The 24418-nt window shown below is 62.5% G+C and overlaps 1 protein-coding gene across 1 annotated transcript; it reads right to left on the bottom strand.

Moving 5' to 3' along the window:
• Window positions 1-83: 83 nt before the first annotated feature.
• On the bottom strand, window positions 84-23167 carry TECR (trans-2,3-enoyl-CoA reductase). Its single transcript, XM_074530508.1, has 14 exons — window positions 23036-23167; window positions 19899-19949; window positions 17552-17603; window positions 15527-15571; window positions 14038-14141; window positions 12233-12348; window positions 11180-11285; window positions 10069-10141; window positions 8470-8513; window positions 7744-7801; window positions 5566-5654; window positions 5118-5163; window positions 1442-1613; window positions 84-1401 (listed from the first exon to the last, which is right to left on the bottom strand). The coding sequence occupies exons 1-13, from the start codon at window positions 23048-23050 to the stop codon at window positions 1486-1488; spliced, it is 927 nt and encodes a 308-aa protein (XP_074386609.1). The 5' UTR covers window positions 23051-23167; the 3' UTR covers window positions 84-1401; window positions 1442-1485.
• Window positions 23168-24418: the final 1251 nt, after the last annotated feature.

Below are 24418 nucleotides of genomic sequence, written 5' to 3'. Positions count from 1 at the left end.
GAAGCCACCCCCCCCCCTCAGCCTGGGATTGTCCCCAAGGGTGTCCCCTGGGAGGGGACAATGACACAACGACAGCCACACGTGGGGGGGGGATGGCATTTATTGTCACCTGCGGGGACGGGGACAGGGGGTGGCACTGGGCAGGGGACACGGGGGGGGGGTGACACTGTGGTGTCACCAGGGGTGGCTTGGGGTGACGGGGACAGTGCTGCTGGGGACAGTGCCACCATGGGGGTGACACTGCCACCGGGGAGGGGACACTGCCACCAGGGAGGGGACACTGCCACCATGGAGGTGACACCGCCACCAGGGAGGGACACTGGAGATGGGACCCTGGATGTGACATTGCCACCGAGGAAGGGACAGTGCCACCAGGGAGGGGGACACCACGGATGGCATCTGGAGGTGACAGTGCCACTGGGGAGGGGACACCGCCACCATGGAGGTGACACTGCCACCAGGGCTGGCACCCTGGAGGTGACAAGGGATGGTGTGGCCACAGTGCCGTGTCCTGCTGTGACACCAGGGTGACACAGAGCTCGTCCCCTGTCCCCTCTCTGTCCCCAAGGCTCAGGGCAGGACTGGCGGGGACACATCACGGTGTCCCCACGGTGTCCCCAAGGTGTCACGGCAGGAAGGGGACACTTGGGGACATCCCTGTGGTGTCACGGCAGGAAGGGGACAATCCCCATGGTGGCCCCAGGGCAGTGTGACAGCAGGACGGGGACACTGGGTGATGTCCCCAGGGCTGTCCCCTCGATGTCCCCATGGTGTCACAGCAGGAAGGGCACAATGGGGGCTGTCCAGGGATGTCCCCACAGTGTCCCCTTTCTGTCACAGCAGGAAGGGGACACTGGGGGACATCCCTGTGGTGTCACAGCACAATGGAGGATGTCCCCATGGTGTCCCCAAAGCAGTGTCACAGCAGAAAGGGGACACTGGGGGCTGTCCCCTTGTTGTCACAGCAGGAAGGGCACAATGGGCGATGTCCCCTCGATGTCCCCTCATTGTCACAGCAGGAAGGGGACACTGAGGGACATCCTTGCGGTGTCACAGCAGGAAGGGGACAGTCCCTGTGGTGTCCCCTGGGTGTCACAGCAGGAAGGGCACGATGGGCGATGTCCCCTGGATGTCCCCTCGGTGTCACAGCAGGAAGGGGACACTGAGGGACATCCCTGTGGTGTCACAGCAGGAAGGGGACACTGGGGGCTGTCCCCGCGTTGTCACAGCAGGAAGGGCACGATGGGCGATGTCCCCTGGATGTCCCCTCGGTGTCACAGCAGGAAGGGGACACTGAGGGACATCCCTGTGGTGTCACAGCAGGAAGGGGACACTGGGGGCTGTCCCCGCGTTGTCACAGCAGGAAGGGCACGATGGGCGATGTCCCCTGGATGTCCCCTCATTGTCACAGCAGGAAGGGGACACTGAGGGACATCCCTGTGGTGTCACAGCAGGAAGGGGACACTGGGGGCTGTCCCCGCGTTGTCACAGCAGGAAGGGCACGATGGGCGAGCGCAGGGCTGGGTAATCGCGGAACTCGCGCAGGTAACTGCGGTGCTTGCCCTGAGCCCAGATCGCCATCTGCACGAAGCCCACCAGCGAGAAGAGCGCCACTGCGGGGACAGGGACAGCGCTGGCACCGGGGGACACCACAGGGACACGGCCAGGGCACGGCTGGCACCGGGGGACACCACAAAATCCACCTAAATCCACCCAAAATCCCCCTAAATCCAACCCAAATCCACCCCAAAATCCACTCAATTCCCCTCAAAATCCACCCAAATCTCCTCACAATCCACACCAAATTCCCCAAAATCCCCAAAATCCCCCCCAGTCAACCCGAAATCCACCCCAATCCAACCCAAATCCACCCCAAAATCCACCCAATTCCCCTCAAAATCCACCCAGAATCGCTCCTAAATCCACCTCAAATCCAACGCATTCCCCAAAATCCACCCCAAACCACCCCAAATCCATCCCAAAATCCACTGAATTCCCCTCAAAATACACCCCGAATTGCTCCTAAATCCACCCCAAATCCCCCCAAAATCCACCCCAAAATCCACTCAATTCCCCTCAAAATCCACCCAAATCTCCTCAATCCACCCCAAATTCCCCAAAATCCCCCCAAGTCACCCCTAAATCCACCCCAAATCCCCCCAAAATCTAAACCTAAATCCGTCCCAAATCCGTCCCAAATCCACCCCAAATCAGCCCTAATCCACCTAAACCCCAATCCACCCCAAATCCAGCCAAAATCCACCCAATTCCCCTCAAAATCCCCCTAAATCCAACACAAATCCACCCCAAAATCCACCCAGAATCGCTCCTAAATCCACCCCAAATCCAACCCAAATCCTTCCCAAATCCACACAAAATCCCCCTAAATCCACCCCAAATCCAACACAAATCCATCCCAAAATCCACTGAATTCCCCTCAAAATCCCCCTAAATCCAACACAAATCCACCCCAAAATCCACCCAATTCCCCTCAAAATCCACCCAGAATCGCTCCTAAATCCACCCCAAATCCAATGCATTCCCAAAAAACCACCCCAAAATCAACCCCAAATCACCACTAAATCCACCCAAATCCATCTAAACCACCCCAAATCCCCCCAAAAGCCATCCAATCACCCCAAAATCGAACCAATAACCACCAAATCCATCCAAAATCCACCCCAAATCCACCCCAAAATCCACCTGAATCGCCCCAAAATCCTTCCCAAATCCCTCCTAAATCCACCCCAAAATCCCCCAAATCCAACACAAATCCATCCCAAATCACCCCAAACCACCTCAAATCTCCCCAAAACTCACCCCAAGTCACCCCAAATCCAACCCAAATCCTCCCAGATCTCAAATCACCCCTAAATTCAACCCATATCCACCCAAAATCCATCCCAAAACCCCCAAATCCAACCCATTCCCCAAAATGCACCCCAAAATCCACCCCAATCCAACACAAATCCACCCCTAAATCCACTCAATTCCCCTCAAAATCCACCTAAATCCATCCATATCCACCCCAAATCCAACGCATTCCCCAAAATCCACCCCAAACCACCCCAAATCCATCCCAAAATCCACTGAATTCCCCTCAAAATCCACGTAAATCCATCCATATCCACCCCAAATCCAACCCAAATCCATCTAAACCACCCCAAATCCAACACAAAGCCCCCCAAAATCCACCCCAAATCCACCCCAAATCCCTCCTAAATCCACCCTCAATCACCACTAAATCCACCCCAAATCCAACCCAAATCCACCCAAATCCCTTAAAAATCCCCCTAAATCCAACACAAATCCACCCCAAATCCCCCTAAAATCTACCCCAAATCCACCCCAAATCCATCCCAAAATCCACTGAATTCCCCTCAAAATCCACATAAATCCATCCATATCCACCCCAAATCCAACACAAAGCCCCCCCAAAATCCACCCCAAATCACCACTAAATCCACCCAAATCCACCCCAATCCACCGAAATTCATTCCAAAATCCACTCAATTCCCCTCAAAATCCACCCTGAATTGCTCCTAAATCCACCCCAAATCCCCCCAAAATCTAAACAATGACCCCTAAATCCATCCCAAATCCATCCCAATTCCACTCCAAATCACCCCTAATCCACCTAAACCCAAATCAACCCCAAATCCACCCCAAATCCAGCCAAAACTCACCCAATTCCCCTCAAAATCCCCCTAAATCCAACACAAATCCACCCCAAAATCCACCCAATTCCCCTCAAAATTCACCCAGAATCGCTCTTAAATCTACCCCAAATTCAACGCATTCCCCAAAATCCACCCCAAAATCAACCCCAAATCACCACTAAATCCACCCAAATCCATCTAAACCACCCCAAACCCCCCCAAAATCCCCTCAAAATCCAGCCCAAATCACTGCTAAATCCTCCCCAAATCCATCCCAATTTCACCCCAAATCACCCCTAATCCACCCAAATCCATCTAAACCACCCCAAATCCCCCCCAAATCCACCTGAATCGCCCCAAAATCCTCCCCAAATCTCTCCTAAGTCCACCCCAATTCCAACACAAATCTCCCCAAAATTCACCCAAATCCACCCCAAATGCACCCAAAACCACCCAAATCCACCCTAAATTCCACCCCAAACCACCTCAAATCCCCCCAAAACTCACCCCAAGTCACCCCAAATCCAACCCAAATCCATCTAAACCACCTCAAATCCAACACAAATCTCTCCAAAATCCACCCTGAATCCCTCCTAAATCCACCCCAAATCACCCCAAAATCCACCCAAATCCAACCCAAATCCACCTGCAAATGCCCAAATCCACCCCAAAACCCCCAAATCCAACCCCTTCCCCAAAATGCACCCCATATCCCCAAAATCCCCCCAAAATCCACACAAATCCCCCCCAATTCAATCCCAAATCACCCCTAATCCATTTAAACCACCCCAAATCCCCCCAAAATCGTTCCCAAATCCACCTCAAATCCATCTAATTCCACCCAAATCCACCTCATATCACCCCAAAATCACCCCAAAATCCACCCCAAAATCCACCTGAATCCCCCCAAAATCACTCCTAAATCCACCCCAAACCACCCCAAAATCCCCGGGGACCCACGAGTGGCACAGGGGACACGGACAGAGGGGACACGGGACCGGGGTCTCTGGGGTGTCACCCCCCATCCCGTGTCCCCTTGTGTCCCCTCATGTCCCCTCCATGTCCCCTTTTTGTCCCCTTCATGTCCCCTCATGTCCCCCTGTGTCCTGTGATGTCCCTCCCATGTCCCCTCTGTGTCCCCCTTTGTCCCCTCCTTGTCCCCTCATGTCTCCTTTTATCCCCCTCGTGTCCCCTCATGTCCCCACTGTGTCCCCTCCATGTCCCCTCATTGTCCCCCTCATGTCCCCCTCTGTGTCCCCTCCATGTCTCCCCCATGTCCCCTCTGTCCCCTCCATGTCCCCTCATATCCGTCCATGTCCCCCCCTTTGTCCCCCCCATGTCCCCTTCATGGCCCCCCCTTGTCTCCCCGCCATGTCCCCTCTGTGTCCCTCCCCATGTCCCCTGCTGTCCCCCCTTTGTCCCCTCATGTCCCCTCACTGTCCCCTGCTGTCCCCTCACCGGGCAGGCACTGGGTCATGATGGTGAAACCGATCCAGGAACCGACCTGGGGGACAAATTGGGGAAATGTCACCTGTGGGTGTCACTGTGGGTGTCACTGTGGGTGTCACCTGTGGGGTCAGCTGTGGGTGTCACCTGTGGGGGTGTCCCCAGGTGTCCCCACAGTGTCCCTGCAGTGTCCCCAGGGATGTCCCCAGGTGTCCCCAGGGATGTCCCCAGGTGTCCCCCCAGGTGTCCCCCCAGGTGTCCCCAGGGGTGTCCCCAGGGGTGTCCCCAGGTGTCCCCCCAGGTGTCCCTGCAGTGTCCCCGCAGTGTCCCCAGGTGTCCCCGCAGTGTCCCCGCAGTGTCCCTGCAGTGTCCCCACAGTGTCCCCAGGTGTCCTCGGGTGTCCCCAGGTGTCCCCAGGTGTCCCCCCAGGTGTCCCCGTGTGTCCCCAGGTGTCCCCGACCTCGTAGGTGTAGTTGGGGCAGGACACGAGCAGGAACAGCCACGTGAACGGGTTCCGGGTCGGGTACGGGATCTTGCGCGTCTTGGAGCCTGCGGGGACATGGGGACATCGGTGACACATGGGGACACACGGGGACAGTGACACACAGGGACACATGGGGACATCGGTGACACATGGGGACAGTGACATCAATGACACACAGTGACACACAGGGACACATGGGGACATCGGTGACACATGGGGACATCAGTGACACAGGGACACACGGGGACATCAGTGACACACGGGGACATGGGTGACACATGGGGACATCGGTGACACATGGGGACATCGGTGACATCAGTGACACATGGGGACTTCAGTGACACATGGGGACAGTGACATCAATGACACACAGTGACACACGGGGACACACGGGGACACATGGGGACATGGGTGACACACGGGGACATCGGTGACACAGGGGGACACAGTGACACATGGGGACATTGGTGACACAGGGACACACGGGGACATCGGTGACACATGGGGACACATGGGGACACATGGGGACATTGGTGACACACGGGGACACAGTGACACACAGTGACACACAGTGACACACGGGGACACATGGGGACACATGGGGACATCGGTGACATCAGTGACACACAGTGACACATGGGGACAGTGACACACAGTGACACATGGGGACACACGGGGACATCGGTGACCTCAATGACACATGGGGACACATGGGGACAGTGGTGACACATGGGGACACAGAGTGACACATGGGGACATTGGTGACACAGGGACACACGGGGACACATGGGGACATTGGTGACACAGGGACACATGGGGACATTGGTGACACAGGGACACGGGGACACATGGGGACACATGGGGACATGGGTGACATCAGTGACACATGGGGACACATGGGGACATTGGTGACACAGGGACACAGTGACACACAGTGATACATGGGGACAGTGACACACAGGGACACACAGGGACACATGGGGACACACAGGGACACATGGGGACACATGGGGACACACAGTGACACAGAGTGACACATGGGGACACATCAAGAACACCCCTGGACATGGGTACAAAGTGACACATGGGGACAGTGACACAGTGACACACAGTGACACACAGGACAGTGACACATGGGGACATTGGTGACATGGGGACACACAGGACAGTGACACATGGGGACATTGGTGACACACGGTGACACACAGTGACACATGGGGACATGGGGACACAGGGGGACACGGGGATACACGGTGACATGGGGACACAGGGGGGACATTGGTGACACAGGGGGACACAGGACATGCACTGCGACATGGGGACACACAGGGACAGACATGGGGACACACCGGTGACAGCCCCGGACATGGGGACACATTGGTGACACCCCCACAGATGGGGACACAGTGACACACACCGGTGACACCCCCAGACACGGGGACACACTGGTGACATCCCGTAGGACAGGGGTCACACACTGGTGACACCCCCAGGACACCCCCCGGACAGGTGCCACCCTCCATGTCCCCTCTGTGTCCCCTCCCTGTCCCCTGTGTCCCCTCCATGTCCCCTGTGTCCCCTCCATGTCCCCTCCGTGTCCCCCACTGTCCCCAATGTCCCCTGGCTGTCCCCAATGACCTCTCAATGTCCCCAATGTCCCTGATGTCCCCCATGTCCCTCAGTGTCCCCAATGTCCCCATGTCTGCCCACTGTCCCCTGGCTGTCCCCAACATCCCCTGGCTGTCCCCTCAATGTCCCCAATGTCCCCATTTTCCCCAATGTCCCCAACACCCCCATTGTCCCCACTGTCCCCATTGTCCCCTCAATGTCCCCAATCCCCCCAATGTTCCCAATGTCCCCTCAATGTCCCCAGTGTCCCCAATGTCCCCAATCCCCCTAGTGTCCCCATTGTCCCCAATGTCCCCTCAATGTCCCCAATCCCCCAATCCCCCCAATGTCCCCAACACCCCCATTGTCCCCAGTGTCCCCAATCCCCCCAGTGTCCCCATTGTCCCCTGGCTGTCCCCAATGTCCCCCTATTGTCCCCAATCCCCCCAGTGTCCCCAATGTCCCCTCAATGTCCCCAATCCCCCTATTGTCCCCAGTCCCCCCAGTGTCCCCAGTGTCCCCTCAATGTCCCCGCTGTCCCCTCACCCGCCGGCCGCAGGTTCCTCAGGGCCACGTGGATGGAGAAGTTCCCGAGCTGGCAGAACTGGGGGGGGGTCATGGAGGGGTCACGGAGAGGTCACGGGAGGTCACAGAGAGGCCACGGGAGGTCACGGAGAGGTCACGAGGGGTCACGGAGAGGTCACGGGGGGTCACAGTGGGAGGTGGCACCAGGACCCCCCCCAGGGACCCCCCAATGTCCCCATGGTCCCACTGGGACCCCCCAAAATTCCTCCCGCCCCCCAAAATCTGCCCAGACCCCCCCATGGCCCCCCAGACCCCTCCCCAAATCCCCCATCCCAGCCCCCCAAACCAACTGGGAGCCCCCCAAACCCTCAATGGAACCCCCAGACCCCTCATCCCGACCCCCCCCAAAACAGCCCAGGCCAGACCAGCCCCCCCCCCAAACCCCACTGGGACCCCCCCCAAATCCCCCCAACCCCACTGGGACCTCCCCAAACCTCCCATGGGATCCCCCAAACCCCCCAACCCCCCAATCCCAGCCCCCAAACCCCCCAAACCCCACTGGGACCCCCCAACTCCGCCATGACCCCCCAAATCCCCATCCTGCCCCCCCCAAAACCATCCCAGCCCCCCAATGTGCCCCCAATGTTCCCCCAGTGTCCCCAATGTCCCCCCCAGTGTCCCCCCAATGTCCCCCCAATGTCCCCCCCAATGTCCCCCCCAATGTCCCCAATGTCCCCCCGTACCCACCAGGAACACGGCCAGCGCCAGCTTCACCTGATCGTCACCGTACGCTGGGGGGACAGACAGGGGTCAGAGCGGGACAGACGGACACGGGGACAGATGGACACGGGGACAGACGGACACAGGGACAGGGATGGGGACAGACAGGGGTCAGAGCAGGACAGACGGACACGGGGACAGATGGACACAGGGACAAGGATGGGGACAGACGGACACAGGGACAGACGGACACGGGGACAGGGATGGGGACAGAGGGACACAGGGACAGATGGACACGGGGACAGGGATGGGGACAGAGGGACATGGGGACACAGGGGGGGTCAGAATGGGGACAGATGGACACGGGGACAGGGATGGGGACAGACGGACACAGGGGGGTCAGAATGGAGACAGATGGACACAGGGACAGAGGAACACGGGGACACTGGGGACAGACAGACAGGGGGACACAGGGACAGGGATGGGGACAAGGGAGAGTCAGCATGGGGACAGACGGACAGAGGGACAGGAGGACAGAGGGACCGAGAGGACACAGGGACAAGGACAGGGACATGAGGGGGTCAGCATGGGGACAGACAGACAGGGACAGAGGGGACAGCGGGACAGGGAGGGGACAGAGGGACAGGGGGACGGGGACTGAGGGGACAGAGATGGGGATGGGGACAGGGACACAGGGACAGGGACAGAGGGGACAGGGACAGAGAGACAGAAGGACACAGGGACACAGGGACAGAGGGACAGGGACAGAGGGACAGAGGGACAGGGACACAGGGACAGGGACAGAGGGGACAGGGACACCTGCAGCATCCCCTCCTGCAGGGGACATGGGCGTGGCAGGGACAGGGACAGGGACACCCCCTGTGTGTGTCCTGGTGGCACAGGGGGACACGGTGACAGGGACAGGTGAGAGGTGACCGGGACAGTGACTGGGACAATGACAGGGACAGGTGACAATGACAGTGTCACTCACCTGGCGGGGTGTACAGCAGGTGGTTGATGTAATGGGGACAGTGACAATGACAGTGACAGTGACACACAGGTGACAGTGACACACAGGTGACAGTGACAGTGTCACTCACCTGGCGGGGTGTACAGCGGGTGGTTGATGTAATGGGGATGGGGACAGTGACAGTGACACACAGGTGACAGTGACAGTGACAGTGACAGTGACACACAGGTGACAGTGACAATGACACACAGGTGACAATGACAGTGTCACTCACCTGGCGGGGTGTACAGCGGGTGGTTGATGTAATGGGGATGGGGACAGTGGCAATGACAGTGACACACAGGTGACAGTGACAGTGACACACAGGTGACAGTGATACACAGGTGACAATGACAGTGTCACTCACCTGGCGGGGTGTACAGCGGGTGGTTGATGTAATGGGGATGGGGACAGTGACAGGGACAGTGACACAGAGGTGACAATGACAGTGACACACAGGTGACAATGACAGCGTCACTCACCTGGCGGGGTGTACAGCGGGTGGTTGATGTAATGGGGATGGGGACAGTGACACACAGGTGACAATGACACAGGTGACAATGACAGTGACACATAGGTGACAATGACACACAGGTGACAAGGACAGTGTCACTCACCTGGCGGGGTGTACAGTGGGTGGTTGATGTAATACGCCATCCAGGCAGCGAAGCCCCAGTAGTAGGTGCAGTTCTGGGGACATTGGGGACACGTTGGGGACACTTTGGGGACATTTGGGACACCTTGGGGATGTTGGGGACATTGGGGACACTTTAGGGACGCGGCAGTGGTGGGCAGGGGACAGCTGGGGACAGCCAGGTGTGCGGGGCTGCCATGGAGGGGACACTGAGGGGACACGGAGGGGACACAAAGGGGACAGGGAGGGGACCCAGGTGACAGTGACACCTGGATGATGTCACACGGGGCTGGGCAGGGACAGGGGGTGGCAGAGGTGACACAGAGGGGACAGAGGTGACCCAAGGGGGACAGCCAGGTGACCCAGGTGACAGTGACACCTCAGAGGTGTGGCACAGGGTCGGTGCCATGACAGAACTGGTGGGGACAGGGACAGGGAGGGGACAGGGCAGTGACAGCGGTGCTGGGAGTGTGGCACACGTGTCACACAGGTGTCACACAGGTGACACACAGGTGACAGGGGGGTGACACAGGTGACAGGGGGATTGCACAGGTGGCACAGGTGACACAGGTGTCCCAGGTGTCCCACCTTGAAGATGTTGTGCAGGGGCATGGTGCTGTGCGAGAAGGGGACAAGGCAGTGACACAGATGTCACAGGTGACAGGGTGGTGTCACACAGGTGACACAGGTGACAGGGGGGTGACACAGGTGGCACAGGTGACACAGGTGTGACACAGGTGTCCCACCTTGAAGATGTTGCGCAGGAGCACGGTGCCATGAGAGAAGGGGACGGGGGGGTGGCACAGGTGTCACACAGGTGACAGGGTGGTGTCACACAGGTGACAGGGCCGTGACACAGGTGTCACACAGGTGTCACACAGGTGACAGGGGGGTGTCACAGGTGACAGAGTGGTGTCACACAGGTGACACAGGTGACACAGGTGTCAGTTCCACCTTGAAGATGTTGTGCAGGGGCATGGTGCCGTGCAAGAAGGGGACAGGGCAGTGACACAGGTGTCACACAGGTGACAGGGGGGTGTCACAGGTGTCACACAGGTGTCACACAGGTGACACAGGTGTCCCAGGTGTCCCACCTTGAAGATGTTGCGCAGGGGCATGGTGCCGTGCGAGAAGCGGTGCACGAACAGCGTCTCCAGCAGCCGCTTGACGTAGTGGAACGAGTGACAGCAGCACGCCAGGCTGGGGACATTGGGGACATCATTGGGGACATCATTGGGGACATTGGGGACACACCTGGGACACCTCCCCCTGTCCCCAACACCTGGCCGGTGTCCCCACAATGGCCCCTGCAACCCCCAATGTCCCCAATGTCCCCATTGTCCACAATGTCCCCCGCAGTGTCCCCAATGTCTCCCCGATGTCACCACGTCCCCCATAATCCCCCAATGTCCCAAATGTTCCCCCCCCCCGGTGTCCCCAGTGTCCCTGATGTCCCCAACATCCTCAATGTCTCTCCAACATCCCCATTGTCCCTGATGTCCCCAATGTCCTCACAGTGTCCCCAATCCCCCCAATATCCCCAATGTCCCTGCAGTGTCCCCAATGTCCCCATGGTGTCACTCACTGCACCACGCGGTGCCGGCTGGCCGTGACTGTCCCCAGGGTGTCCCCAATGTCCCTGCAGTGTCCCCAATGTCCCCAATGTCCCCGGTGTCACTCACTGCACCACGCGGTGCCGGCTGGCCGTGACTGTCCCCACTGTCCCCAAGCTGTCCCCAGTGTCCCCAATGTCCCCAATGTCCCCAATGTCCCCAGTGTCGCTCACTGCACCATGCGGTGCCGGCTGGCCGTGACTGTCCCCAATGTCCCTGCAGTGTCCCCAATGTCCCCAATGTCCCCAGTGTCACTCACTGCACCACGCGGTGCCGGCTGGCCGTGACTGTCCCCAATGTCCCTGCAGTGTCCCCAATGTCCCCAATGTCCCCAGTGTCACTCACTGCACCACGCGGTGCCGGCTGGCCGTGACTGTCCCCAGTGTCCCCATTGTCCCCAGTGTCCCCAATGTCCCCAGTGTCACTCACTGCACCACGCGGTGCCGGCTGGCCGTGACTGTCCCCAGGGTGTCCCCAATGTCCCTGCAGTGTCCCCAATGTCCCCATTGTCCCCATGTCCCCAGTGTCACTCACTGCACCACGCGGTGCCGGCTGGCTGTGAAGTCGTAGCGGGGCCCGTACAGGAACGGCACCCGGAAATAGAACAGCAGGTAAATGAGCAGGGGGCCGGCGTACTCGGTCAGGAACACCTGGGACAGGTGAGAGGGGACAGGTGAGGGACAGGTGAGGGGACAGGTGAGGGGACAGTCAGGGACAGGTGAGAGGACAGTCAGGGACACCTGGGACCGTGAGGGACAGTCAGGGACAGTCAGGGACACCTGGGGACAGGTGAGAGGGGACAAGTGAGGGGACAGGTGAGGGGGGACAGGGACAGTCAGGAACACCTGGGACAGGTAAGGGACAGGTGAGATGGGACAGTCAGGGACACCTGGGGACAGGTGAGAGGGGACAAGTGAGGGGACAGGTGAGGGGACAGTCAGGGACACCTGGGGACAGGTGAGGGACAAGTAAGGGACAGGTGGGAGGGGACAGGTAAGGGACAGATAAGGGACACCTGGTACAGGTAAGGGACAGGTGAGAGACACCTGGGACAGTCAAGGACACCGGGGGACAGGTAAGGGGCAGGTGAGGGGACAGTCAGGGACACTCAGGGACACCTGGGACAGGTGAGAGGGGACAGGGACAATCAGGGACACCTGGTACAGGTAAATAAGGAGAGGGCCAGCGTACTCCGTCAGGAACACCTGGGACAGGTGAGGGGACAGTCAGGGACACCTGGGACAGGTGAGGGACAGTCAGGGACACCTGGGACAGGCAAATGAGGAGAGGACCCGTGTACTCCGTCAGATACACCTAGGCAGGTGAGGGGACAGGTGAGAGGGAACAGGGACACCTGGGACAGTCAGGGACACCTGGGACAGGTGAGACGGGACAGGTGAGAGGACAGTCAGGGACAGTCAGGGACACCTGGGACAGGTAAATGAGGAGGAGGCTGGCGTACTCTGTCAGGAACACCTGGGACAGTCAGAGACACCTGGGACAGGTAAGGGGGGACAGGGACAGTCAGGGACAGTCAGGGACAGGGACACCTGGGACAGGTAAATGAGACGGGGCCCGCGTACTCTGTCAGGAACACCTGGGGACAGGTGAGGGACAGGTGAGGGACAGGTAAGGGACACCTGGGACAGGTGACCCGGGACAGGTGAGGGACAGGTGAGAGGGGACAGGGACACCTGGGACAGTCAGGAACACCTGGGACAGGTGAGGGACAGGTGAGAGGGGACAGGGACAGGTGAGGGACAGGTAAATGGGATGGGGAGAGGCGTGCTCCATCAGGAACACCTGGGACAGGTGAGGGACAGGTGAGAGGGGACAGGGACACCGGGGACAGGTGAACACAGGGAACATGGGACACCCAGGAGCAGGGACAGAGAGGGACAGACAGACACAGGTGTGACACTCAGGTGTGACACACTGACCGTGACCCATCTGATCTGCGCCCCCGGGCCCCAGAAGGGGACACAGGTGACACAGTGGGTGACAGGGGATGACACAGGTGACATGGAGGGAATGACACGGAGGTGACAGACAGGTGTGACACACAGGTGACACAGGGGATGACACAGGTGACACACAGGTGACACACAGGTGACAGGGGATGACACAAGTGACACAGGTGACACACAGGTGACACACAGATGACACAGGTGACACAGAGGTGACACACAGGTGACACAGGTGGCACACAGGTGACAGGGGATGACACAAGTGACACAGGTGACACACAGGTGACACACAGGTGACACACAGTGACACACAGGTGACACAGGTGACAGGTGACACACAGGTGACACAGGTGACAGGTGTGTCACACTGACCGTGACCCAGCTGATCTGCGCCCCCAGGTCCCGGAAGTAGAGCGTGGCCGTGGTGCCCACGGGCAGCGACTGCAGCACATCCTCGTCCTTGAGAGAGCGCCCCTCTGCGGAGAGCACGGCTGGCACTCGCCTGGCACACCTGGCATGCCTGGGCATGCCTGGGCACACACCTGGGGCACCTGGCACACCTGGGCATGCCTGGGCACACCTGGGCACACCTGGGGACATCCCTGGGGACACCTGGCACACCTGGGCATGCCTGGGGACACACTTGGGCACACCTGGGCATGCCCGGGCACACACCTGGGCACACCTGGCACACCTGGCATGCACCTGGCACAGCTGGGGACATCCCTGAGGGATATCTGGGACATCCCTGGGGACACACCTGGCACACACCTGGAGACACCTTTCACACACCTGGGCACACCTGAGCACACAAGGGGACACACCTGGGCATGCCTGGCACACCTGGCACAGACCTAGCACTACTGGCACACACCTGGCACAACCGGCACACACCTGGGGGGTACCTGGGCACACCTGGCACACACCTGGCACACACCTGGGGGGTACCTGGGCATACCTGGGGACACACTTGGGCACACGTGAGGCATGCCTGGGCACACACCTCGGCACACACCTGGCACACCTGGCACGCACCTGGCACAGCTGGGGACATCCCTGAGGGATACCTGGGACATCCCTGGGGACACACCTGGCACACCTGAGCATAGCTGGCACACACCTGGCACACACCTGGAGACACCTTTCACACACCTGGGCACCGCCTGAGCACACAAGGGGACACACCTGGGCATGCCTGGCACACCTGGCACAGACCTAGCACTCCTGGCACACACCTGGCACAACTGGCACACACCTGGGGGGTACCTGGGCACACCTGGCACACACCTGGCACGCCTGGGGACATCCCTAGGGACACCTGGGACATTGCCAGGGGACACCTGGAAGGTACCTGGGGACAGCTGGGGACATCAGGGGGACACCTGGGACACTCGGGGACACCCCAGGGGACAGCTGAGGACACCTGGGGACAGCAGGGGACACCTGGGGACAGCTGGGGACATCCCTAGGGACACCTGGGACATTCCCTGGGACATCAGGGGGACACCTGGGACACTCGGGGACACCCCAGGGGACAGCTGAGGACACCTGGGGACAGCAGGGGACACCTGGGGACAGCTGGGGACATCCCTAGGGACACCTGGGACATTCCCTGGTGCACACCTGGACGGTACTTGGGGACACCTGGTGACATTCTTGGACACCCCTGGGGACATCCAGAGACACTCTGGGGACACCCCTGGGGACACCCCTGGGGACACCTGGGACACCCCTGGGGACAGCTGGGACACCCCTGGGGACACCCCTGGGGACACCTGGGACACCCGGGGACACCCCAGAGGACACCTGGGGACACCCCTGGGGACAGTTGGGGACAGTTGGGGACATTGGTGTCACTCACTGGGGTCCAGGCGCAGGGACTGCCTCGCTGGGTACCACTGGGGATCTGCGGGACACAGGGACACAGGGTGGCACCAGGGGACAGGGACGGTGGCACCATGGGGACAGGGATGGTGGCACCATGGGGACAGGGACAGTGACACCAGAGGACAGTGACAGTGGCACCATGGGGACAGGGATGGTGACACCATGGGGACAGGGACGGTGGCACCATGGGGACAGGGACAGTGACACCAGAGGACAGTGACAGTGGCACCATGGGGACAGGGATGGTGACACCATGGGGACATGGCCATCAAGGGGACAGTGGGTGGCACCAGGGGACAGGGACAGTGGCACCATGGGGAGAGTGACAGTGGCATCAGGGGACAGCAGGGAGGGCACTGTAGGGACAGTGACGGTGGCACTGTGGGGACAGGGATGGTGGCACCATGGGGACAGTGACAGTGGCACTGTGGGGACAGCAGGGGGGGCACTGTAGGGACACAGCCCCCATGGGGACAGTGGGGGTGGCACTGTGGGGACAGTGACGGTGGCACTGTGGGGACATGGCCACAGAGGGGACAGGGATGGTGGCACCATGGGGACAGGGATGGTGGCACCAGGGGACAGGGATGATGGCACCATGGGGACAGTGACAGTGGCATCAGGGAAAAGCGGGTGGCACTGTGGGGACAGTGACAGTGGCACTGTGGGGACAGCAGGGGTGGCACCAGGGGACAGGGACGGTGGCACCCAGGGGACAGGGATGGTGGCACCATGGGGACAGTGACAGTGGCACTGTGGGGACAGCAGGGGAGGCACTGCAGGGACACAGCCCCTATGGGGACAGTGACGGTGGCACTGTGGGGACATGGCCACAGAGGGGACAGTGACGGTGGCACTGTGGGGACAGGGATGGTGGCACTGTGGGGACACAGCCCCCATGGGGACAGGGACAAGGAGGCCCCCAGGGCCCGGTGACACGGTGACACGGCCTGGTGACATGTCCCCATGGCTCAGTGACCTGTCCCAGGCACACTGAGGGTCCCCATGTCCCTGTTCCCTCTCCCTGTCCCCATGTCCCTGTCCCCCTGTCCTCATCCCCTTGGTCCCCTGTCCCCCCATGTCCCTGTCCCTGTCCCCTCTGTCCCCATGTCCCCCATCCCTGTCACATGTCCCCTGTCCCATCCCCGTCACCATGTCCCCCCTGTCTCCTGTCCCCTCCCCTGTCCCTCTCCCCATGTCCCCCAGGTCCCCTCTCCCTGTCCCTTCCCTGTCCCCATGTCCCCTTGTCCCCATCCTGTCCCATGTCCCCACCCCCATCCCTGTCCCCCCTCATCCCCATTGTCCCCTTGTCCCCATCCCTGTCCCCCTGTCCCCTCCCTGTCCCTCTGTCCCCTATAGTCATCCCTTTCCCTGTCCCTGTCCCCTGTCCCATGTCCCCTGACACATCCCTGTCCCCCTGTCCCCATCCCTGTCCCCCCGTCCTTCCTTGTTCTCATGTCCCCCTGTCCCCTCCCTGTCCCCATCCCCTTGGTCCCCTGTCCCTTCCCCATCCCTGTCCCCGTCCCCTCCCCTGTCTCCTCATGTCCCCCATGTCCCCTCATCCTGTCCCCTCCCTGTCCCCCTATCCCCATCCCTGTCCCTGTCCCCCCATCCCCCTCTCTCCTGTCCTCTTCCTGTCCCCATCCCTGTCCCCTCTGTCCCCATGTCCCCTATCCCCTATCCTCATCCTTCTCCCTGTCCCTGTCCCCTGTCCCCATGTCTCCTCTCCCCCATCCCTGTCCCTCCCTTTCCAATGTCCCTTCCCTGTCCCCTCTGTCCCCCCATCCCTGTCCCCATGTCCCCAATGTCCCCATGTCCCCATCCCCATCCCTGTCCCTGTCCCCTCCTTGTCTCCATGTCCCCATCCCACTCCCTGTCCCCTCCCTGTCCATGTTCCCATCCCCATCCCTGTCCCCATCCCTATCTCCCTGTCCCATCCCTGTCCCATCCCTGTCCCCTCCCTGTCCCCCTCCCTGTCCCTGTCCCTGTCCCCACTCACGGCTCTTGCTGAACAGGTTTTTGATGTCGGCCACCGTGGCCTGAGGCTCCACCTGGGGACAGCGATGGCACTCAGGGGACAGGGACAGTGCCAGGCCACCCCTGTCCCCCTCCCGGGCCCACCCCTGTCCCCTCCCAGGCTCCACCCTGGGGACAGCGATGGCACTCGGGGGACAGGGACAGTGACAGGGCCACCCCTGTCCCCCTCATGGCACTGTCCCCGTGTGTCCCTGTCCCCTCCCAGACCACCCCTGTCCCCTCGTGGCACCGTCCCCGTGTCCCCCTGTGTGCAGTCCCCATGTCACCACCCGTGTCCCATGTCTCTCCCATGGCCACCTACGTCCCTGCGTCCCCCCGTTGTCCCTCTGTCCCCCCCCTGTCCCCCTGTGTCCCCATGTCCCCATGTCCCCCCATCCCCCTCTTGTCCCCATGTCCCCCCTGTGTCCCCCGCATGTCCCTTAGTCCCCATGACTGCCCATGTCCCCCTGTCCCCCCATGCTGTCCCCATGTCCCCCTCATGACACAGTCCCCATGTTCCCCTTATGTCACCCTGTCCCCCCCTCTGCTGTCCCCATGTCCCTGTATCCTACCATGCTGTCCCCATGTCCCCCCATGTCCCCTTGTCCCCCCATGTCCCCATGTGTCTCTGTGTCCCCTTGTGTCTCCCTGTCCTCCATGTCCCCATGTGTCCCCATCTCCCCTCGTGTCCCCCTGTCCCTCCATGTCCCCCTGTCCCCCGTCCCCTGTGCACCTTGTCCACGAAGCACAGTTTGTCCCTTGTCCCCCCATGTTCCCCTGCCCCTCCATGTCCCCATGTGTCCCCATGTCCCCCTATCCCCCCATGTCCCCCACATGTCCCCCTGTCCCCAGCTGTCCCCTACCTTGTCCAGGAAGCACAGTTTGTCCCTTGTCCCCATGTCCCCTCGGTGTCCCCCTGTCCCTCCATGTCCCCAGCTGTCCCCTACCTTGTCCAGGAAGCACAGCTTGTCCCTGGTCCCCATGTCCCCCTATGTCCCCATGTCCCCTCGTGTCCCCCTATCCCCCCGGTGAACCTGTGTCTCCATGTCCCCCCCATGTCCCCTCCCATTCCCCCCATGTCCCCCTGTCCTCCATGTCCCCCTGTCCCCTTCATGTCCCCCAGCTGTCCCCTACCTTGTCCAGGAAGCACAGTTTGTCCCTTGTCCCCATGTCCCCCCATGTCCCCCTATCCCCCCCCATGTCCCCCTATCCCCCTCCCGTGTCCCCCTGTCCCCCGCTGTCCCCATGTCCCCAGCTGTCCCCCTACCTTGTCAGGAAGCACAGTTTGTCCCCTGTCCCCACGTCCCCCCTATGTCCCCCCATGTCCCCATGTGTCTCTGTGTCCCCCTCGTGTCCCCCTGTCCCTCCATGTCCCCCATGTCCCCCCCCGTCCCCTGTGTACCTTGTCCAGGAAGCGCAGCTTGTCCCTTGGTCCCATGTCCCCCCATGTCCCCCTGTCCCCACCATGTCCCTGTGTCCCCATGTCCCCCCATGTCCCCCCTGTCCCTCCATGTCCTCATGTGGCCCTGTGTCCCCATGTCCCCCCATGTCCCCCCTGTCCCTCCATGTCCCCATGTCCCCCCCTGTCCCCAGCTGTCCCCTACCTTGTCAGGAAGCACAACTTGTCCCTGGTCCCCCCATGTCCCCCTGTCCCCAGCTGTCCCCATGTCCCCCTATGTCCCCATGTCCCCTGTCCCCATGTCCCCCTGTCCCCAGCTGTCCCCTACCTTGTCCAGGAAGCACAGCTTGTCCCTGGTCCCCATGTCCCCCATGTCCCCCTGTCCCCCCCATGTCCCTGAGTCTCCCTGTCCCCCCATGTCCCCCTGTCCCCCCATGTCCCCCTGTCCCTCCATGTCCTCATGTGGCCCTGTGTCCTCATATCCCCTTCTCCCCCCATGTCCCCCCATGTCCCCTGTCCCCATGTCCCCCTGTCCCCAGCTGTCCCCTACCTTGTCCAGGAAGCACAGCTTGTCCCTGGTCCCCATGTCCCCCCATGTCCCCCTGTCCCCCCCATGTCCCCATGTCCCCCCATGTCCCCATGTCCCTGTGTCTCCCTGTCCCCCCATGTCCCCCTGTCCCTCCATGTCCTCATGTGGCCCTGTGTCCTCATATCCCCTTGTCCCCCCATGTCCCTCCATGTCCCCCCATGTCCCCCTGTCCCCAGCTGTCCCCCCTGTCCCCATGTCCCTCCATGTCCCCCCATGTCCCCCTGTCCCCAGCTGTCCCCCCTGTCCCCATGTCCCCCCGTGTCCCCCTGTCCCCAGCTGTCCCCATGTCCCCCCCTGTCCCCAGCTGTCCCCCCTGTCCCCCTGTCCCCAGCTGTCCCCTACCTTGTCCAGGAAGCACAGCTTGTCCCTGGTCCTGGCGTCCAGGATCTCCACCTCGAAGAAGAGCAGCGCCGCTTTCCGGGGCCGCCTCCCGGGAGGGGCCACCGGGGGCCACAGCGCGGCCACCCCCGGTGCCACCACCGGGGCCGGGGCCACCCCCGGGCCACCCCCGCGGGGCGACACCGCCGCCTCCATGGCCACCGAAACCCGACACCGACCGGCCCCGCGCGGCCGCTAAATATAAACACACCCAACCCCCCCTTGGTGGCATTTGGTGGCCCCTGGTGGCCCCGTGGTGGCCCTGGAGGTGGCACCATAGGTGGCCATGTGGTAGCTCGGGGGTGACTCTGGAGGTGGCCTCATGGTGGCACCTGGTGGCCCTGGAGGTGGCCCTAGAGGTGGCCTGGTGGTGGCCCTGGAGGTGGCCTCATGGTGGCACCTAGTGGCCCTGGGGGTGGCCCTGGAGGTGGCACCTGGTGGCCCTGGAGTGGACAGGGGTGGCCCTGGAGGTGGTTCAGGGGTGTCCTAGAGGTGGCCTGGTGGTGGCCCTGGAGTGGCCCCGTGGTGGCACCTGGTGGCCCTCGAGGTGGCCCTGGAGGTAGCCCAAGAGGTGGATCTGGAGGTGGCCCCGTGGTGGCCCCTTGGTGGCTCTGGAGGTGGCCCTGGGGTGACACTGTAATGGCCTGGAGGTGGCCCCGTGGTGGCCCTGTGGTGGCCTGGGGGTGGCCCTGGAGTGGCCTTGGGGTGGATTTGGAGGTGGCCTGGGGGTGTCACCTGGTGACCCTGGGGGTGGCTCTGGAGTGGACAGGGGTGGCCCTGGGGTGGCCCTGAAGGTGGCCCTGGAGGTGGCCCAGGGGTGACCCTGTGGTGGCCCTGGAGGTGGCACCTGGTGGCTCTGAAGGTGGCCCTGGAGGTGGCACCTGGTGGCCCTGAAGGTGGCCCTGGAGGTGGCCCAGGGGTGACCCTGTGGTGGCCCTGGAGGTGGCACCTGGTGGCCCTGAAGGTGGCCCTGGAGGTGGCCCAGGGGTGACCCTGTGGTGGCCCTGGAGGTGGCACCTGGTGGCCCTGAAGGTGGCCCTGGAGGTGGCCCAGGGGTGACCCTGTGGTGGCCTTGGAGGTGGCACCTGGTGTCTCTGATGGTGGCCCGGGAGTGGACAAGGGTGGCCCTGGAGGTGGCTCTGGGATCACCTCTTGGTGGCGTTAGAGGTGGCCCTGGGGTGGCCCTGAAGGTGGCTCGGGAGTGGACAGAGGTGGCCCGCAAGGTGGACACGTGGTGGCCCTGGAGGTGGCTCTGGAGTGGACAGGGGTGGACTTGGAGGTGGCCAAGGAGTGGCCCTGGAGGTGGCCCGGGGGTGGCTCTGGGCGCGACTTTGGAGGTGGCCCTGGAGGTGGCACCATAGGTGGCCATGTGGTAGCTCGGGGGGTGACTCTGTAGGTGGCCTCATGGTGGCACCTGGTGGCCCTGGAGGTGGCCCTAGAGGTGGCCTGGTGGTGGCCCTGGAGGTGGCCTCATGGTGGCACCTAGTGGCCCTGGGGGTGGCCCTGGAGGTGGCTCTGGAGTGGACAGGAGTGGCCCTGGAGGTGGTTCAGGGGTGGTCCTAGAGGTGGCCTGGTGGTGGCCCTGGAGTGGCCCCGTGGTGGCACCTGGTGGCCCTCGAGGTGGCCCTGGAGGTAGCCCAAGAGGTTGGATCTGGAGGTGGCCCCGTGGTGGCCCCTTGGTGGCCTTAGAGGTGGCCAAGGGGTGGCCCTGGAGGTGGCCCTGGGGTGACACTGTAATGGCCTGGAGGTGGCCCCGTGGTGGCCCTGTGGTGGCCTGGGGGTGGCCCTGGAGTGGCCTCGGGGTGGATTTGGAGGTGGCCTGGGGGTGTCACCTGGTGACCCTGGGGGTGGCCCTGGAGGTGGCACCTGGTGGCCCTGAAGGTGGCCCTGGAGGTGGCCCAGGGGTGACCCTGTGGTGGCCCTGGAGGTGGCACCTGGTGGCCTTGGAGGTGGCCTGGGAGTGGACAGGGGTGGCCCTGGAGGTGGCTCTGGGATCGCCTCTTGGTGGCGTTAGAGGTGGCCCTGGGGTGGCCCTGAAGGTGGCTCGGGAGTGGACAGAGGTGGCCCGCAAGGTGGACACGTGGTGGCCCTGGAGGTGGCTCTGGAGTGGACAGGGGTGGACTTGGAGGTGGCCAAGGAGTGGCCCTGGAGGTGGCCCGGGGGTGACTCTGGAGGTGGCCTCATGGTGGCACCTGGTGGCCCTGGAGGTGGCCCTGGAGGTGGCACCTGGTGGCCCTGGAGGTGGCCTCATGGTGGCACCTAGTGGCCCTGGGGGTGGCCCTGGAGGTGGCACCTGGTGGCCCTGGAGGTGGCCCTGTGGTGGCCGCGGGATGACCCTGTGGTGGCCTTGGAAGTGGCCCGGGGGTGGCTCTGGGGGTGACCCTGGAGTGGCCCCGTGGTGGCACCTGGTGACCCTGTGGTGGCCTTGGAAGTGGCCCGGGGGTGACACTGGGGAGGTGACACCACCATGGCAGGGAGGTGACACTGGGGAGGGTGACACCATCACGGGGGGAAGGTGACAGCGCCATGGGGGGGTGACACTGGGGAGGTGACAGTGCCATGGGGGGGGAGGTGACAGTGCCAGCTCCGTGGGCCACCTTGGAGCAACCCCGGGCACGGTGACGGTGACAGCGACGGTGACAGTGACGGTGACAACGACAATGGCGCTCGGGGGGTGACACCGGGGCCCTCCCGGGCTCACTGAGGTCCTTCAGGGCCCTGCTGCGACGGCGGGGGCGGTCCGGGACCCTCCGGGACCTTCCGGGACCCTCCAGAACCTTCCGGGACCCTCCGGGACCACCGAGCGCACCGGGACCCCAAGCCCCGCCCCTTTCCATGAGACCACGCCCCTTTCTCTGAGGCACCGCCCCATCATCGCCCTAAGCTCCTCCCCGCCACCCACAGCTGTCGCTCCCTGTCGCGCACGCGCACATCGCACCCCAGGGCGCATGCGCACAGCGCGTCCCGGTTGCCCCGGGGCGGAACGCGCGGGTTCCGCGGGGCCGCTGCGATGGCGACGTGCGGGACCGGCGGCGCCGGAGGCTCGGGGCCGCCCCGGTGCCGGTGTCCGGCCCGGGCCGCCGGCAGCGCGGCCGCCTCACCTCGTAGTGCTTCATGGCCGCTCCGCTCCGCCGCTCCCGCCGCCCCCGCCGCCCCCACGTGACCCGCCCCCTCAGGCCCGCCGGGGGCGCGGCTTGAAGCTCGGCCAATCGGCGCCGCGCGCGTGGCTCGGAGCGACCAATCGGAAGGCGGCGGCCCCGCCCGCGCGCTCGCCCCTTTCCCGCCGCTCTGGTTGCCGCGGCAACGCGAACGCCCGAGGGGGAATCCGCCAATGGGAAGCGGGGGCGGAGCGTGGAGTGACGGGCAGGGCGGCCAATGGGAGCGCGGTGGGGGCGGGGCGGAGGGTGGAGTGATGGTCAGATCAGCCAATGGGCTCGCAGTGAGGGCGGGGCAAGCACCGCGTGGGCCCTGGGCGGGTCTAAAGGGGTCTTGGGGGGGGGTCATGGGGGACTGAGGGTGGGGGGGTCAAAGGGGGCTGGGGGGTTTTGGGGGTCATGGGGGGTTTTGGGGGTCATGGGGGGTTTGGGGGATCAAAGGGGTCATCGGGGGGTTTGAGGGGTGGGGGGATCAAAGGGGGTTTGGGGGGTCCCAGGGGTCTGGGGGTCACGAGGGGTTTGAGGGTGGGGGGTCATGGGGACTGGGAGGGGTCACGGGCATTGGGAGGCTGTGGGGTTTGGGGGGTCCGAGGAGTTTTGGGGGTCCGTGGGGGTTCAGGGGGGCTCCCAGGGACTGGGGGGCTGTGGGGTTTGGGGGGGGTCTGAGGATTTTGGGGGGTCTGGGGGGGCCACGGGGAATGGAGGGGTCACAGGGGGCTGGGGGCAGGTGGGGATTGGGGGGTCCGAGGGATTTGGGGGGTCCTGGGGACACCGTGGGGACACTGTGGGGACACTTTGGGGACACTGTGGGACATTTGGACTGTGGGGCCATGGGGACACTTGGGGACCCTCTGCGGACACCATGGGGACACCGTGGGGATGGGGACACTGTGGGGACACTTTGGGACACTTTGGGGACACTTTTGGGACACTTTGGGGCCATGGGGACTCCTGGTTATTCTGGCCATGGGGACAATGAGGTGGGGGGGGGGGCTTGTCCCTCTCTGTGTCCCCATGTCCCCTTGGCCACCTGTCCCCAGGTGTCCCATAGCCCTGTCCCCATGTCCCCCTGTGTCCCCATGTCCCTCCATATCTCCATTTCGTGTGTCCCCATGTCCTGTATCCCGTGTCCCTGTGTCCCCTTGTCCTCCCTGTCCCCGTGTCCCCATGTGTCCCCGTGTCCCCATGTGTCCCCATGTCCCCATGTCCCATGTCCTGTGTCCCCTTGTCCCCCTGTCCCCATGTGCTGTGTCCCCATGTCCCCATGTCCCCCGTCCCCATGTCCCATGTCCTGTGTCCCTGTGTCCTCTTGTCCTGTGTCCCCATGTC

This window comes from Zonotrichia albicollis, chromosome 32 (genome assembly GCF_047830755.1).
Source record: "Zonotrichia albicollis isolate bZonAlb1 chromosome 32, bZonAlb1.hap1, whole genome shotgun sequence".
Taxonomy (NCBI): Eukaryota; Metazoa; Chordata; class Aves; order Passeriformes; family Passerellidae; genus Zonotrichia; species Zonotrichia albicollis.
The sequence above is the reverse complement of the archived record's forward strand: the minus strand, read 5'-3'. Positions and strand labels throughout refer to the sequence as shown.

Bases quoted from the DNA above. Each gene is read 5' to 3' on its own strand.
- TECR (XM_074530508.1), bottom strand. The intron at 7,802-8,469 runs GTGGGTACGGGG...ACCCCCCCCCAG, and splicing joins TGGCGCTGGCCGTGTTCCTG to TTCTGCCAGCTCGGGAACTT. The intron at 1,614-5,117 runs GTGAGGGGACAG...CTGTCCCCGCAG, and splicing joins CATGACCCAGTGCCTGCCCG to TGGCGCTCTTCTCGCTGGTG.